The sequence below is a fragment of the Chiloscyllium punctatum genome, chromosome 44 (genome assembly GCF_047496795.1).
Source record: "Chiloscyllium punctatum isolate Juve2018m chromosome 44, sChiPun1.3, whole genome shotgun sequence".
Taxonomy (NCBI): Eukaryota; Metazoa; Chordata; class Chondrichthyes; order Orectolobiformes; family Hemiscylliidae; genus Chiloscyllium; species Chiloscyllium punctatum.
The window spans coordinates 18,900,114-18,918,901 of NC_092782.1; the positions used below are offsets into that span (position 1 = coordinate 18,900,114).

At 39.7% G+C, this 18,788-nt stretch overlaps 1 protein-coding gene across 5 annotated transcripts in view; it reads right to left on the reverse strand.

Moving 5' to 3' along the window:
* Positions 1 to 18,788, reverse strand: part of cdk17 (cyclin dependent kinase 17) — a 224,285-nt gene that overhangs the window by 90,876 nt on the left and 114,621 nt on the right. For 4 of the 5 annotated variants that reach the window (XM_072562405.1, XM_072562402.1, XM_072562403.1 and 1 more), the window contains 2 exons: positions 16,417 to 16,584; positions 3,652 to 3,785 (listed from right to left, as the gene is read on the reverse strand). In XM_072562405.1, the coding sequence (XP_072418506.1) occupies positions 3,652 to 3,785; positions 16,417 to 16,584 (302 nt within the window). The remainder of the gene's footprint in view (positions 1 to 3,651; positions 3,786 to 16,416; positions 16,585 to 18,788) is intronic. The other variant, XM_072562406.1, reaches the window with a different exon arrangement.

An 18,788-nucleotide genomic window follows, 5' to 3' on the forward strand; every position in this document is an offset into this window, starting at 1 on the left:
AGAAGGTCTGTATTCCTGATGAAGGGCTTTTGCCTGAAACATCAATTTTCCTGCTCCTCGGATGCTGCCTGAACTGCTGTGCTTTTCCAGCGCCACTCATCCAGAAGCTGGTTTCCAGCATCTGCAGTCATTGTTTTTACCTAGATGCAATACTTGACCTACTCTTGGGAAATAAGACATGGCAGGTGATTGAGGTGTCAGTGGGGGAGCACTTTGGGGCCAGCGACCAGAATTCTATTAGTTTTTAAATAATGATGGAAAAGGTTAGACTGGATCAAAGGCTAAAGTTCGAATTGGAGGAAGGCCAATTTTGACAGTATTAGGCAAGAACTTTCAAAAGTTCATTGGGGCCACATGTTTGCAGGTAAAGGGGCAGCTGGAAAATGGGAAGCCTTCAAAAATGATGAGAGTCCAGAGTCAGCATATTCAGAGACTGCAAGGTTGGTCGGTGCAGGGAATGCCGGATGACTAGAGAAATTGACGTTCTGATCAAGAAAAAGAAGGAAGCAGATGTCAGGTATAGACAGCAGAGATGGAGTGAATCCTGACAGGAGTATAAAGGCAGTAGGAGGAAACTTAAGAAGGAAATCAAGAGGGCAAAAAGGGGACACGAGATAGCTTTGGCAATAGGGTTAAGGGGAATTCAAAGTGATTTTATAAACACATAAGGATAAAAGAGTAACTAGGGAGAGAATAGGGTCCCACAAGCCTATGTGTGGAACCGTAGGAGTTGGGGGAGATACAAAACGAGTATATTGCATCAGTGTTTACTGTGGACAAGGACATGGAAGATACACAGAATGTGGAGAAGTAGATGGTGACAGCTTGAAAAATGTCCACATCACAGAGACGGAGGTGCTTGATCGCTGAAAAAAAGCATAAAAGTGGATAAATCACCCCTGATCAGCTGTACCCTCGAGCCCTGTGGAAAGCTAGCAAAATGATTGCTGGGCTCCTTGTTGAGATATTTAGATCATCAATAGTCACAGGTGAGGTGCCAGAAGAGTGGATGTTGACTAACGTGGTGCCACTACTTAAGAAAGGTGATAAGGAAATGTCAGGATACTATGACCGCTGAGCCTGACATCAGTAGTGGACAAATTGTTGGAGGGAATTTTGAGGTACAGGATTTACATGTACTTGGAAAGGCAAGGACTAATTTGGGACAGTCAACATGGCGTTCTGCTTGGGAAATTGTGTCTCACGAACTTGATTGAGTTTTCTGAAGTAACAAAATAAATTGATGGCAGCAAATCTGTGGGCATGATCGATATGGACTTCAGTAAGGCGTGGGGGACAAGGTTCATTATGGTAGACCAGTTAGTCAGGTTAGATCACATGGAATACAGAACTGGCTTGAAGGTAGAAGACAGAGGTTGGTGGTGGAGGGTTGCTTTTCAGACTGGAGGCCTGTGACCAGTGGTGTGCCACAAAGATTGGTGCTTGTTTCACTGCTTTTTGTCATTTATATAAATGATTTGGATGTGATCATAGGAGGTAGTAGTTGCAAGTTTGTAGATGACACCAAAATTGGAGGTGTAATGGACAGTGAAGGAGGTTACCTTGGAGTACAATGGCATCTTGAACAAATGGGCCAATAGGCCGAGGAGTCGCAGATGGAGTTTAGTTTAGATAAATGTGAGGTGCTGCATTTTGGAAAGGCAAAACAGGGCAGGTCTTATACACTTAATGGTAAGGCAAATGGGAGTGTTGCTGAACAAAGAGACTTTGGTGTGCAGGTTCAAACTCCTTGAAAGTGGAGTCGCAGGTAGATAGGGTAGTGACGGTGGTGTTTGGTATGCTTTCCTTTATTGGTATCAGTGTCAAGTATAGGAGTTAGGAGATCACGTTGCGGCTGTATAGGACATTGGTTAGACCATTTTTAGAATATTGTGTACAATTCTGGTCTCCCCCTGATCAGAAGGATTTTGTGAAACTTGAAAGGGTTCAGAAAAGATTTACAAGGATGTTGCCACGGTTGGAGAGTTTGAGCTGTAGCCTAGGGCAGTTTCCCTGGAGTATTGGAGGCTGAGGTGTGACCTTATAGAGGTTTATAAAATCATGAGGGATATGGATAGGGGAGATGGACAAGATCTTTTTGCTGGGGTGGGAGTGTCCCAAACTAGAGGGCATAAATTTCGGGTGAAGGGGATAAATTTAAAAGGGAATCTAAGGGGAAACTTTTTCACACAGAGGGTGGTGCGTGTATGAAATGATCTGCCAGTGGTGGAGGCTGGTACAATTACAACATTTAAAGAGCATCTGGATGGATATATGAATAGGAAGTGTTTCGAGAGATGTGGACCAAGTATAGGCAAATGGGACTAGATTAATTTAGGATGTCTGATTGGCATGGACGAGTTGAACCGAAGGATCTGTTTCTGGGCTGCATATCTCTATGATTCTTTTTGATGATCAGCACCTGAATAATTAGTGATTTGAAGTAATCCTGGCCAACTGACCCTGAGCAAGATGGCAAGTGTACTCCGATCTACTCAGCTATACAAACTAAAATAAGGTCAAACAACTTTGCCTCAAAATTTCTACGTAACTACTAAAACGTGTAGCATATTGTTAAAAGTGAGATATTTAATTTTTGATTTTCTATTTTTCAACTCTGTCTATTCTCAGATGACTTTTCTAATTGATTGTGACAATACATACTTTTACTGCATGTTTGCAATGTGAAAAATCCCATGGTCCAAATGAAAATTCCAGGATCTGTATGTAGAAGCTATTTTCAAAGCAATTTCTTGCACTACACTAAGACTTGAGCATAGAATTCAGTGCCCTTTCCCTAAAGTTGTGTAACTTTGCTTAGCCATTCAATAAGATCAGAGTATTCCACATATCTACCTACTCCTGATAACCTTTCACGCCCTGTTTATCAGGGATCTATTTATTGCTACCTTAAAAATACTCACAGACCTGTTTCCACCACCTTCTGAGGAACAGAGTTCCAAAGATTTGATGAAACAATTCTTACCTCAGTCTTAAAGAGGCAACCCTTCATTTTTAAACCATTACTCCAGTTGAAGATGCTCCCACAACTGGAAACATCCTTTCTGCATCCATTCTGTCAAGACCCCTCAGGACCTTGTATGTTCGTTGAATTCAATTTTTAGCTCCGTAGTTACTTGGACAAGAAAGGAAAATAGTATCTAAAATCTGTGCCATAAATATTACAGATTTTCTTGGTGAGCTTTGTACTAACTATTAATTTGTAAATGGTAGCTTCCAAATGAAGAGAGTGATTTCTCCATGATAATTCCACTTATTCATTTTGCTGCTTTAGATATTTTTCTCAACTTTGAATGCATTTAATTGGTAGCTCAATAAACTGATTATTTGTTAATTGTATTTTCCTTTTATTAAATCAGTTGCAGCACGAGCAAAACTGCAGTTTAAGATCACGCATAACTGAAAGTTAAGATATTAATGATGTGCATGAAATAAAAGATTTACACTTGTATAGATATTCTACTTCTGATATTATTGCATATTGAAGGCCTATTCTCCTTAAATCCACACACAACTGTCTAGTTTCCTAATGTAGAGTTGAGCAAATGCAACTTCACCATGTAACTGATCACACAATCAAATGGTAAATTTAAGACAACTGCATTTCGTAAATTATTATACAAAACCTACCTCCACAGAGATTCTCCTGTGTAAGTGGTTCCTCATACGAACACGGGTAGGTGACTGTACCTCATCAGATGACGTTCCAGAAGCTTGGTCACTCTCACCATCTGAACCTATTTTCAAATTCTCATGGACTATATCTGAACAGGAAGGGCAGAAAGACAAATCAGCCACAGTTTCTTGAAACCGGAGAGTAGAAATATTATATAAAAATATGCAGAAAAAGAAATTATGAAATATAACAACATTCTGACACAATGCTATGTTATTGTACTTCATCACAACCTATAATTCCTAATTTTTATTTCATTTTCAACTACTATTTGGTTTGTTTTACTGGTGGAAAATTATGTTATCTGTAAAGTTGGTTCAATTTTTTTGTGCGAAAAGCTGGTCAAAGCTTGATGCAATCAACTTTGTTGCAATAACTAATTTACAACAAAATAAATAATTCAACAACTAATAATTTATTTTTCAATGCTGTCACAATTGCAGACGACATGGAATATATTTTCTGGGTATCTGTTCTAATTCAGTACGACCTCAATAAAAACAACAATAGCATGTAGACAAGATAAAGGCAGTTCAAGCAGGATTTCTTTGAAATTTCAAACAATATTTTGTTTGATTCCTCCAGAAATAAACACAAACTAATTATGAAAATTATATATGCTGTTTTCCATTATAGTGGCAGGAAATTACTTCACTAATTAGATTCAATTAAATACAAAAACTACTTCCGAAATCAGTATGTTTTTAGCCCAACAACTTAGCTTATATCTAATGACTGTCCTAAATTTTGAAGCAAAATTAGACACTTGGTCATTTTGGAAATATTACAGCAGGTGGCTAAATACTTGGTCAGAGGTAAGAACTATTTTAAAGGAAGAAAAAAACAGACAGAGAGATGGAGAGGAACCAGGAATTTAGAGCCTTTACAGCTGACCATCAATGGCAACGTTGTGAAAATAAAGCATCTTCAACAGGCCAAAACTGAATTGCTCATTTTAATTCAGGGACGTATAAAATGAAGCAGGGAGCAAAGAAAAATTGGGAAATAATTGTACAATTGTTGGATTCCCTGTAAAATTTTAAAAAATGATAAAGGTAAAAGTAGCGCCAGGTCAAAAGAGTAGCATTGCTAATCAGAGATAGTATAACAGCTGAAGAAAGGGATGTCATTGAGGAGAGTTTGTCCATGAATCATGGGTGGAAGTGAGAAATAGGAAATGAGTCATTTTACTGGGAGTTCCTGTAACTCCCCTCCCAACCTGCACTGCAACAGAGGCAGATTTTGGAAAGGTGCAGAATCAACAGAGTTGCTGTCATGGGGACTTCAACTTCACTAATATTGATTGGAACCTCCCTATTGCAAATAGATTGGATGGAGCAGATTTTGTTAGGTGTGTCCAGGAAAGATTCCTGACTCAATACGTAGATAGGTTGACTAGAGGGGAGGCCATATTGGATCTGTTGCTTGGTAACGAACCAGGTCAGGTGTCAGATCACTTGGTGAGAGAGTATTTCAGTGATAGTGATCATAACTCCTTGGCCTTGACTACAGTCATGGAGAGGGATTGGAGCAGACAGTATGGAAAAGTATTTAATTGGGGGAGAAGGAATTATAATGCTATCAAGCAGAAACTGGGGAATATAAATTGGGATCAGATACTCTCAGAGAAATGCATGACAGAAATGTGGAGGTTGTTTAAGGAGGACTTGGTGAGAGTTCTGAATAGTTTTGTCCTACTCAGGCAAGGAAGAGATGGTAGGATCAAGGAACTTTGAATGACAAGAGATGTGGAAAATATAGTCAAGAGGAAGAAAGAAACTTACTTAAGGTTGAGAAAGCAAGGATCAGACAGGGATTTAGAGGGTTACAAGGTAGCCAGAAAGAAACCGAAGAATGGATTTAGAAGAACTAGAAGGGGGCATGAAAAAGCCTTGGTGGGTAGAATTATGGAAAAGCCCAAGGCGTTTTACACTTATGGAAGGAACAAGAGGATGGCCAGAATGAGGGTAAGTCCGAACAGGGATACGGAGGGAAATTCTGCCTGGAGTCGGAAGTGGTAGGGGAGATCCTTAATGAATACTTTACTTCAGTATTCACTAGTGAGAGGGACCTTGTCGTTTGTGAGAATACCATGAAACAGGCTGATATGCTCGAATAGGTTGATATTCAGAAGGAGAACGTGCTAGAAATTTTGAAACACACGAGGATAGGTAAGTCCTCTGCGGGTTATACCAAGGTTACTACGGGAAGCAAGGGAAGAGACTACTGCACCTTTGGCAATGATCTTTGTGTCTTCACTGCCCATTGGAGTAGTACCAGATGATTGGAGGGTGGCAAATATTATTCTTTTGTTCAAGAAAGGGAATAGGGATAATCCTAGGAATTACAGGGTTAAGAAAGGACCCCCAACTAAATAAAATGGATAGATGTTAGAAAACAGGTAGATGGATCAGGAGCAAGAAATCTTAAAACAAGACAATCGAAGCACAGATAAATATACTCCATGAGGTTAAAAGGGGATAGAATGAAAAGTTTTATGAATAAATTGAGAATGAACAAAAAGTTGTTATTTTTGACAATTATAAGCCTAAAATTAATTGAGGATTATGAGAAGCACCATGGGGAGATGGAAATTAAGATTACACAGACTGAAAGCTAGTAATCTAAGGATTGCTCCCACTTCAAGTCATGATATCAATTCTATTTGGTCTCCTTAATATCACACTCTGTACATTAGGGGAATCATCTCCCTCAACTCCGGAATTCAGCCTTCATCCTTTTTTGGATGAAGGCTGTACTCAACAGTCCTGGCAGAACCCAAACTGAGCATTATTGAGCAGGTTACTGGTGACTAGCATTCCTTGACAGCACTGTGAACACTCTAAATCATTTTGCTGATGATTGAGACTATACTGACCAATTTTCTATTGTTGCAGCTGCCCTGGAACAGCTTGGCTTGGGACAAAGCTAGTTCTAGAGCTCAAAATATGCAGCCAGAATTTTGTCAGGATCTTGGATATATTCAGTGATCTCAGCTGTTCCACTTGTGGAGCAGACTGAATTGGCAGATGACTGGCACCTGATAAGATGTCAGAAGGCCACCGAGATGGCACTTATGATTGATGGTGATAGTAAATATTTCAGCCTGGCATTTGGCAGAGGCATGCTGAGTTCCGTCATCACTGTGGGTTACAGCCTCCTCACATTGTTCTCTATCATGATTCATGACTGGATTGTAGTGCTTTGCTCAGGTCATTTAGTTGTGGGATTGCTTAGCTTCATCCACAGTATACGGCTTTAGTTGAGAGAAATCTGCGCTGTGTTGTAGTCAGAGTCGAAAGGTGTGGCTCTGGAAAAGCACAGAAGGTCAGGCAGCATCAAGGAGCAGGGAAAGTCGACATTCGGACATAGGCTCTTCGTCAGGAATTGAGAGGGGCTGGGGGTGAAGGTAGCTGGGAATGCGATAGATGGATGCAGGTGAGGAGGTAATAGTGACAGGTCAGTGGGGAAGGTGGAGTGGATGGGTGAGAAGAAAGACGGACAGGTAGGACAGTTCAAGAGGATGGTGCCAAGTTGGGATCTGGGATAAAGTGGGAGGGGAGGGGAAATTTGGAAACTATTGAAGTCAATGTTGAAGCCGTGTGGTTGAAGGGTCCCAAGTCAGAAGATGAGGTGTTCTTCTTCCAGTTGTTGGGTGGCTTGGATTTGGCTCTGGAGGTAGCCCAGGACTTGCATGTTCTTAGGGGAGTGGGAGGGGGACTTGAGGTGGTCAGCCACAGGGTGATGGGGTTGTTCGGTGCATGTCCAAGAGATGTTCCCTGAACTGCTCCACAAGTTGCTGTTATGTCTCCCTGATGTAGAGGAGACCACATCGAGAACCATGGACACAGTAGATGGATGTGCAGGAAAATCTCTGCCAGGAGGGAGCGTTTCAGGGAACATCTCTGGGATGCCAACTTGCAGAGCGTTTCAGGGAACAACATAGATTGCCAACCAGCAGTGTTTCAGCAAACATTTCTGGGACACACGCACCAAACAACTTCATCACCTGCAAACTTAACAGATGTCTTTTCAACTCCCACCCACCACCTAATTTAAGCTAAATTATTTATTTATTTCACAAACAATAGGGACACAGCACTGATCCATGTGGTATGCCTCTGGACACTAGCCTCAGGTCACACCAATAGTCTACTATCACAACTCTGTCGCTGCTAAGCCAATTTTAGATCCAACTTGCCAAGGTACCATCGAATCTTGTGCTTTTACTTTCTTAATCAGCCATTGACTTGGGATCTTGTGAAGTTCTTTATGAAATCGATATAAATGACATCAACTGCACCACCGTCAACTCCACACTTGGTCACCTCCTAAAAATCCTCAACTAATTTTGTTAGGTAGGAGGGGCTCTGGTCATAATTATTCAGTCATCTATAACATGTAAGGTCTGTTGAAATATAAGGGGTGGCTATCCTTGCCTCTTTATGTGCCATCTCAGGCTTCCAGCTAACAATCCAATGCTCAGGGTTAGGAGTTTTGACCAACAGCAGAGCAATAGAATTATCCATGGTGATGGTGACGATCATGGCTGATCTCATCTCGGCCTCAACTCCATTTTCCTGCCTGCTCTTGCTAACCATTTCACATCTGTTTTAAATCTGCTACTCATTTATTCTAAAACCATGACTTCTTATTCTGAATTGCCCCGTGAGGAAACATTCTTTCCTTTCTCCGTTAGCATCTTATATAGCTCAATTAGATCTCTTGTCATTACAGGAATAGTGCTAAAAGACTGGAAGATAGCAAATGTTGCCCCCTTGTTCAAGAAGGAAAGTAGAGATAACCCTGGTAATTATAGACCAGTGAGTCTTACTTCGTTTGTGGGTGAAGGTTTGTCAGAAAAGGTTATGAGAGATAGGATTTATAATAATTTAGAGAGGAATATGCTAATTAGGGATAGTCAACATGGTTTTGAGAAGGGTAGGTTGTGCCTCACAACCTTAGAGTTCTTATTGAGGGTAAAGCCATTGATGTGGTGTACACGGATTTCAGTAAGGCGTTTGATAAGGTTCTCCATGGTAGGCTATTGTACAAAATATGGAGGCATGGGATTGAGGGTGATTTAGCGATTTGAATCAGAAGTTGGCTAGCTGTAAGAAGAAAGAGGGTGGTGGTTCATGGAAAATGTTCATCCTGGGAGCTCAGTTACCAGTGGTGTACCACAAGGATTATTTTAGGGTTGCTGCTGTTTGTCATTTTTATAAATGACCTAGATGAGGGCATAGAAGGATGGGTTAGTAAATTTGCAGATGACACTAAGGTTGGTCAAGTTGTGGGTAGTGCTGAAGGATATTGCAGGTTATAGAGAGACGTAGATAAGCTGCAGAACTGGGCTGAGAGGTGTCAAATGGAGTTTAATGCACAAAAATATGAGACGATTCACTTTGGAAGAAGCAACAGGAATAAAAAGTACTGGGCTAATGGAAAGAGTCTTGGTAGTGTGGATGAGCAGAGAGATCTCGGTGTCCATGTACACAGATCCCTGAGAGTTGATCCCTAGGTTGATAGGGTTGTTAAGAAGGCATATAGTGTTAGCTTTTAATAGTAGAGGAATTGCGTTTGGAGCCACGAGGACATGCTGCAGCTGTACAAAACTCTGGTGTGGCCGCACTTGGAATATTGCGTACAGTTCTGGTTACTGCATTATAGGAAGCATGTCGAAGCTTTGGAAAGCGTTCAGAGGAGATTTGCTAGGATGTTGTCTGGTATGGAGAGAAGGTCTTATGAGGAAAGACTGAGCAACTTGAGGCTGAGGCTGAGGCTGAGAAGAAGGTTGAGAGGTGACTTAATTGAGACAGATAAGATAATCAGAGGGTTAGATAGGGTGGACAGTGAGAGCCTTTTCCCTCATATAGTGATGGCTAGCACGAGGGGACATAGCTTTAAATAGACACAGGATAGATGTCAGAGATAGTTTCTTTACTCAGAGTAGTAGGGGTGTGGAATACACTGCTTGCAACAGTAGTAGACTCGCCAAGTTTAAGGGCATTTAAATGATCAATGGATAAACCTAGATACCCTACAGTGTGGAAACAGGCCCTTCGGCCCAACCAGTCCACACCGACCTTCCGAAGAGTAACCCACCGAGACCCATTTCCCTCTGACTGATGCACCTAACACTACTAGCAATTTAGCATGGCCAATTCACCTGACCTGCACATCTTTGGGCTGTGGGAGGAAACCCACGCAGACACAGGGAGAATGTGCAAACTCCACACAGACAGTTGCCCAAGGCTGGAATTGAACCTGGGACCTTGGTGCCGTGAGGCAGCAGTGTTAACCACTGAGCCACCGTACCACCCCGAACATATGGATGAAAATGGAACAGTGTCGGATAGATGGGCTTCAGGTTGGTTCCACAGGTCGGCGCAACATCGAAGGCCAAAGGGCCTGTACTGCACTGAAAAGTTCTATGTTCATTCTTATAAACTCCAGAAAGTAAAGGCCTAAACTGCTCAATCTCTTCACAAGATAAAACCTGGAATCAATCCCGTGAACCACTTCTGAATTACCCCCAATACAACTACATCCTTTCTCAAGAAAGGATACCATATTGGAAGAAAAGCTCCAGGGTTCAGTTTCACGAATCCCTTGCATTGTTGCAGCAACACTTCCCTACTTTTATACCCTATTCCTTGAGCAAAGAATGTCAAAATCCCATTTGCCTTCCTCATTACTTTTCTGTGAAACATACATGAGGATACCCAAATCCCTTTGCACTGAAGCATTCTGAAGTTTCTCTCTATTTAGATAATAAATTGCCTTTCTATTCCTCCCACCAAAATGGATACTCTCACACTTAGCCACGTTAAACTTAAACTGCCAGATTTTGGCCTTTATCTTTAAATCCAAGTCATTATTATAGATTATAAATAGCTGATGCCTGAGGACCGAACGCTATGCAACCTCACTAGTTACGTCTTGTCAAGATATAGGAGCAGAATTACGCCACCAAATCTGCTCCACCATTCGATCATGGCTGATATATTTTTCAACCCCATTCTCCTGCCTTCCTCCCATAACACTTGATACCCTTGCTGCTTAATAACCTATCTCTATCTTAAATACAATGACATGGATTCCACAGATTCACCATCCTCTGGTAGAAAAATAAGTCCTCCTCATCTCAGTTCTAAAGGGTTGCCCTAACACTCTGAGGCTGTGCCCTTGGGCTGTGTCTCCAATAGTGGAAACATCTTGCCATGTCCACTCTATTCTGGCCTCTCAGTATTTTGTAAGTTTCAATGAAATTCCTCCCTCCCCAATCTTTCTAAACTCCATTGAGTCTAAGACAGTGTCCTCAACCACTCCTCATATGATAAGCCCTTTATCCAGAGAATCATTCTTGCAAAACTACTCTGGACCTCTCTAATGCCCGTATAGCCTTCCTTAGACACAGAGCCCAAAACTTGATATTCCAAATGCAGTATGACCAGAGCTTCATGAAGCCTCAGCATACATCTCTGCTCTGTATTTTAGTTCTCTTGAAATGAATGCTAACATTGAATTTGCCTTCTTAACCACCAAATGAACCTGCATGTTAATCGTAAGAGAATCTTGAACTTGGACTTCCAAGTCCCTTTTCTCCACTTAGAAAATAGTCTCTGCCTCTATTCCAACCAAAGTGCATAACCTCTCACTTTTCTGCATTATATTCCATCCGCAATTTCTTTACCCACTATCCTAGCTTGTCCATGTCCTTCTACAACCACTATCTGTTCTCCAGCTTTGTGTCAACCAGAAAAAGATCCATTTATCTCAACTTTGATTTCTGTTCATTAGTAACCCTCTAACCAGCATAATCTTGCTCCCACATTCTCTATTCCCAAGCCCCTAGCCCAGGTCTTCAGCAGACTAGGTCCTGTACTTTGTTATTCTCTCTCATAGCTCTCTGACTCTCTATTTTACACACTTCATAAATCATGTCTAACTGACTTTTTTAGTTACTGATTTTTTGACTCAAGAACAAGAACACCTGTCTGGAGCCCTTGGTGAAAAATATTTGTTGTATATTATTCTTTGGGAACTTGGATTAGAAAATGCAGGAAAAATATATCAGTTCTCAGTTCTGTTTAAAAAGAAGTCGTCTTCACAAAAGTCAAAATCCTTTAAGTCCTGTAGACTAAAGATAGCTTCCCAAGATTTAAGTGAGATAATTCAGTCAGCTACCTGGAGATTTATTTGCTGAATATTTACAAAGTTGACTTAGAGAGCCAAACAATTCAAGGGCAAGTAGTAACAGGCAAAAAATACATGTCTACATCTCATACAAAAATAAAAAGAAAGATAGTCAGGGCCACTAGTAAGTTGAGTTCAGAAGAAAAGAGTCATCCTAGTGGAAGGGCAGTCCTGTAGTTTGTAGAAGTTTCCAGATCATTAGAGTTTAGTTTGTAGCAATCTCCTGGTTGTGAGAATGAAAAGTATCTCAGCCATCAGAGCTGGAAAGAAGTCCTCAGGCAATTGGAGCCAAAAATAATTATTAAGGGTTTTAGCTGTCCAAGGAGAAGAGCTGGAAAAGATTAATTTGGGTAAGTAAAAGAGTTGACTTGAGAACTTGGCTGGCATTGAGTTTTTATTGGATATTGCTAGGAAAAAGATTGAACTTATTTTGATAGGAGAAAGCAAAGACTGCAGATGCTGGAGATCAGTCAAAAAAGTGCGGTACTGGAAAAGCACAGCTGGCCAGGCAGCAGCCGAGGAGCAGGAGAGTCAATGTTGAGCGTAAGCACATTCCTGAGTATAAGCACATTCAGGATGCTGCCTGACTGGCTGTGCTTTTCCAGCATCACACTTTTTGATTCTTTTTTGCTGTACATGCTATTTCTGAATTGTCCCATATATTTATATGTCCTTTTTCTTTTATGTAACACATTAATTTAGTTAAAGAAGATATTAGTTAAATGTGAATGTATTTGGTGACTAAAAAAAACCTATGATTTCTCAAGCCAGATTTCAACACAAGAGCTGACCGGCTCAGCATTACCGCCAGCTGGGATTGTAAAATCTTTCAGTATTTTGCTATGTTAAAAACTATATAATAAATGCAAGTTGTTGTTGCTAAATGATAAGTCTTTGTCAATTCAGAGATCATTTCTGAGTGAAGAAAGATGGATGTTATCCCACACATTTATCACTTGGTAGAAAGGGGAGGGGCAGCTGGACCACGTCAAATTTTAGCCTTAACTAAAATCCAGTGATTTCAAATTCAGGACACAGAAACACTTCTGGAAAAATCAAACTGTTTCCATCCAAAACTCTCAAGTCAAACACTGCCATTGTCTGTTAACAATAACATTTTACAATGTTGTGACAAATATTCCGTAACTAATAATCTTTACTAGACACAACTGAATGGGTGCTTTTTTTTGGGCTGCATCACCAATTCTGAAAGTAGAGTCAAAAACTAAAGTTACTCATTAAGTTTTTAAAAAAATCTTTCCACACTCTATTTGTACAACACTATCAGCAAGACCATTCTTCATAACTGGCAGGTCAAGATGTCCAAGAAATCCAAAAATATTAGGAAAATCACAGTAATGCATAAAAGATTTTTGTTTCAAACAGATTACTTAAAAATATTACTTCCCAAACTATACTTCAGAAATCGGTATCATAGGACAGGTAGCCAAGTATCAGTCTCCCAACAATTAAGCTAAGACAGTTAAAACGGCATTTAAACCAAGTCATATCCATGTCCATTTTACTCAGATATCATGATATCAGTTATTTTAATTAGCGTTGACTAGCTAAAAGAAACATGAGTATTTTACTTTCAAAAGTTTATAAGCAATTTTTCAAAACACACAATTTGGAGCTGTTAGAGTCTACACGGCCTGTCATATATCAGCAAGGGCATCCTGATGTTTTCATTCCCGAAAATACCCTGTGACTAAGAAGTTATTTGAAGAGTTGAAAATTTTCACAGCCAGGTATGACATTACATGCATATGTATTCTAATCAAGTCAGTGAACAGTATTCACTTTAATTTAAAACAACATCGATGTAGAATTTAGTGAGAATATAGTTTTTCAAAATGTGATTCACGCTTGCATTTTTTAATGTTATCTAGTCAGACATGATGTGTTTTCAATTATTTCGTGGAATAAAATAAGCTTCATGAAAAGATGTACATGTAAGTATTTTGCAGGTAAAACCTATAGTATTTAAGAGTGAACTATTATCATTTGTTTATATGTGTTTTAAAAATCAAAACAGACTACAGCTTTAAATATCATGGGATAAAGTTCAACCCTGGTACAATTAATATCACAGAATCGTACAGTGCTGAAGCAGGCCATTTGGCCCAGCGAGTCCACACTAGCCCTCCGAGCAGCAACACACCCAGACCTATCCCCTACCTATCCTTTCCCACGGCTAACCAACTTAGCATGCATATCCCTGGACACGAGGGACAATTTAGCATGGCTAATCCCCCTAAACTGCACATCTTAGGAGGAAATGTAAGCACCTGGGGGAAATCTAAACAGACAGAGGGAGAATGTGCAAAATCCACAAAACCTTCACCAAGGTGGAATTGAACCCTGTGAGGTGAGAAGCTGTACTAACCACTGAGCAACCATATTTCAGGAGCAGAGTAATCTACTGAAATTAATCTTTTCATGTTATACCAATTAACTGAACCAGTTTTAGTACTAAAGTGCTTGTCACTTCAATCTAATATTATTTACCAAATAGTTCAATCTAAAAGTTACAATTTAATTTTCACACAAATATAATTCATCAGATTTCAAATAAATTCCTACTTTAAACTTTTGGTCTAATAAGTCGCAAGACTGAATAACACTGTCTTCCATAATGGTATTTCAAGAGAAATAGCAGTTCTACTTGCTTGTTCTCAAAAAGATTATATGATTTTGATCATTCCATTAAAGGCATTCAACTGCAGTCACTTATGAAACTAAAGGGAAGGCACAATAGATTGAAAGACTTTCCCATTGGAACCAATATGTAATAGTACTTACGTATTCCTTTGATTCAGATGGTGATTATAAAGGTTTTTGTTCCTCCTCACTAAATTGAAAGTTTAAAAAAAATGGGATGTGGGCATTGCTGGTTAGGCCAGCATTTATTATCCATCCTTAATTGCCTAGGAGAAGATGGTGGTGAGCCATCTTATTAAACTGCTGCAGTCCATGACGTACAGGGATGCCCAGAGTGCTGTTTGGGAGGGAGTTGTAGGATTTTGATCCGTCAACATTGAAGGAACAGTGATAGTAATCCAGAGTCAGGATTAAATGCAGCTCAGAAGTGATGTGCGTGTACACATTTGCTGAGCTTGCCCTTCTGGACAGTAGACGATTGGATTTCAAGGTCACTGTCAGAGGAGCCTTGGTGAGTTACTGCAGAGCATTTTGTAGATTATTCACACTGCATCACCGTGCATGGTGGTAAAATGAGTGAATGTTGAAGGTGCCATCTGGCTGCTTTGCCCTGGATGGTGTCAAACTTGTTGGATTGGTTCTCATGAAGGCAAGTGTAGGGTATTCCATAACACTCCAAGCTTGTGCTTTATAGATAGCAGGCAGACTGGGGGATGGGAGGTTAGAATTATATGGCACAGAAACAGATCCTTTGGCCCAACTTATCCATGCCAACCAAGTTTCTGAACTATTATCATTTGACTGCATTTGGCCTATCTCCATCTTTCCTAATTATGTACCTGCCCAAATGTTTTCTTTTAAATGTAGTTTTGCTTGCCTCTACCACTTCTTTTGGCAGCTCATTCTATTTAAGCACTATCCTGTGTAGAAAGGTTGCGTCTCAGGTCCCTTTTAAATTACCTCAGTTTTCTGAGCCCCAGACCTGCTTTCGTAACCACAGTATTTATATGGTTGGTCCCATTCTCTCCTGTTGGAGATAATTATTGCCTTCACTTGGCACAAATGTTACTTGCCACTTGTCAGCCGGGGCCAATATTGTGCCAGGTCATGATAGATATTACACTGCTAAATATTTACATAATATTACCAAACTTCTCAATCCTACCTGTGAAATTAATGCACATGACATTTTGGCCTTTGAAAATTTATATTACTTATGATCAGCCCCCCTCGTCCCAAAAACTGCCTTTAGAAGCAGGCTTTCAGTCAAAGTACTTTTTCCAAAAGGTTCATGCAAAAACTTTTCCAGCCATAAGTTCACTTACTGGATTCCTATTGTAAATCTGAAATAATGCAATCTTTAGAATACATTATTGTAAAATATTTTGAAAAAACATTGACATTTACAAACTATATTCTTTCTCAATTCAACCTAGATAAATAGATAGTGTTCTTGCCAAATTTTGAAAGTCAGCTTTAACTCCAATCGATTTCAAGTTCGCTTCACAAAGTTATTCCTTGCTAGTTTTAAAAAAAAAAGTAGCTTTGGGGATGAGTCAACTTTAAACTACAAAATATAGTTACTACATCTGCTAATCTAACAGATATAGATCACTCAATAATTTTACTAGCACTCACCTGGAAGACTGGAAGTTAGACTTTGTAAAGTAATGCAGACATAATCATGCAGAAAATAATTCCAAATAAATATTATTTTACAATAATTTTGTAGTAAATAAAATATGCATTAAAAATCGAAAAGATAACAAACTACCTCATGCACAAAACAATTTAATACTGAGCAAAACATTAAGGTGTAACAAAACTGTACAGACAGACAATCTCTTGGTAATCACCTAGTCTACCACCACCATTCCTGGGCATGGAAATGAAAGAGCCGAGGCTCCCACCAATCACGCTATGGGGTCTCCGCAGTGGGGGCTTTTTGAAAGAGCCCGTGTACTGGTGGAGAAAGGAGTGCATACTGTGCGATGTTGCAGGCCTGCCGTTCTTCACAATTGGCTCTGATTTTTGAAAGCCAACGGTTTTGTCCCAACGAGGTAATCCATAAAGCAGAAACAGATCAGAAGGAAAGGTAAAATGGGTGGTTGATTGAAAGAAAGAAAAAAAACAATATAAACATACTGTTTGGTGTCTGACAGGTAATGCATTGTGCTTCAGTATATTAGTATATTCAATAGCAAGAGAAACTCCACTTCGTATCAATATAATTGCATTTAAACATACTGCTGTTACATCAACAGTAGCTGAACTTTTTAAAAGCTACATAAATGTCAAATATGATCAAAGTAGAACAAATCTCACTTCACCAACAAAATCATTAGCTCTGGACAGTCTTGGTTACAAAAGAGAATATCAAAGAGGCAATTAGTTCTCAAGAAAGCGCACTGTTGAACACATTATTCCAATTCAAAAAATTGTAAAAGTTTTCAGAAACCTTTGTCATAATTTGGCTGCTGGTAGTTGTTTTGAAATAACTAGTTCTTAGACAACAATTTTCTTCAAGCTTCAAGTTTATTATATAAATTATTTATGCCCAAGATCAAAATGTTCAACTGCAGCACTGCCATGACATCAACCAAATACAGTTCGGTTTAAAACTATCCATTCTATGTATAGTTATATTCATTCTGGTTATAATCAGAAATATCTTTAAGAGGGTTAGGGAAGGAGGAAGAGAAAATAACAGATTTTCTGAAATGGCAACTTAACTGCAAGACAAAATATTAATGGACATCTTTGTTGATTTATTATGAAGGTATTCAATACTTCTCTTGGATCAATAATAATTTTTATTTTAGGAAGAAAGATTTCCAGCATAGATCGTTTAGGCTGAGTTCAGTGCACTCCTGATGTGTTTAACTGAGCTTTCACAACTTCGTTTTTGTACTTACAAAGAATTAAAACAAACTTCACTAAAATACCACTGTCAAAGGAAGTTTTAGCAGATAAAAGGGACTCTTGATAGAATAAGAATGGCGAGTTCTATGTTGTTTGCAGAAGCATCGGAATGGAAGCAAGACTTGAAAATGTCTCGCTCCATCTGCGGCACTGTAATCCCTTGAACTGGGATACAGTGCCACAAGAGGTTAAAAAAACCTAATGGAGAAAGAAAGGTGAATGGCATAACACTTTCAGAAGCTAATGCATGTACACTTTGCCCCAGTATTCTCATCTACAGTTTCCTTCAGACCAACAAATTTTGCACTGACACTAACGTCTATGTCTCATTCTCTCTCCAGTCACCTACCTTCTCAAGTGCCACCCATCTGAACAGCCAGTCCTCTCTCTTACCCTCATCTTATTTTGCCTCAAACCTCAGTTGATCCTTTGCAATTCCATCCATTAAAGTGATTTCTCTCAGATACATACTGCATAGAAGAGGTTCTTCAACTCATCAAATCTGGGCTGACTTAACAACAGTAATCTCACTTTCCAGCACTTGGCCTATAGGCTTGAATGTTGACATTTTGAATTCTCATCCATATAGTTTTTGAAAGTTATCAGGTTTCCTGCCCCAAACTACCATCCCAGGCAGTGCATTGCAGATTCCCACGACCCTCTGGGCAAAAAGAATTTCCTCAAATCCCCTCCACACGTCTTGTACTTCACCTTAAAATTATGCTTCCTCATTATTGCCTTCTTCTCTAAGGGGAAAAGTTGCTTTCTATTCATCCTCTTCATAATCGTATAGACCTCTGTCAAATCTCTCTTCAGCTTTCTCTGCTCCAAAGAAAACAACCCAAACCTAGCAAGCCTTTTTTCACAGCTAAAATGCACCATCTGAGGTACCAACCTGGTAAATCTTCTCTACAGCCCCTCCAGCGCAATCACATCCTTACTACTGTAAGGTGGCCAGAACTGATACAGTTCTTCAGCTGTGGGCTAACTAAAATTCTGTACAGCTCCAACATAACTTCTTCACTGTCATAATCTATGCCACAAAACCTTCAAAAACAGCTTCTGCACCACTGATGTGGTAGATCAAACTCCCTGGTTTATTTCTATCACCCTTCTGTACTCTGGCATGTTCCCTGTTGCCAGACAGGAACTAAAAACGTGTTTCAAAGTCCTCACAATTTCCTCCTTCATCTCCCACAATGACCTTGATAAAAAAACAATCAAATCTGGGGATTTGGACACTTTTAGGCCCACCCAACCTCCAATACTTCCTCACTCCCTAGATTAAATCTGCTCAGTAACCCCT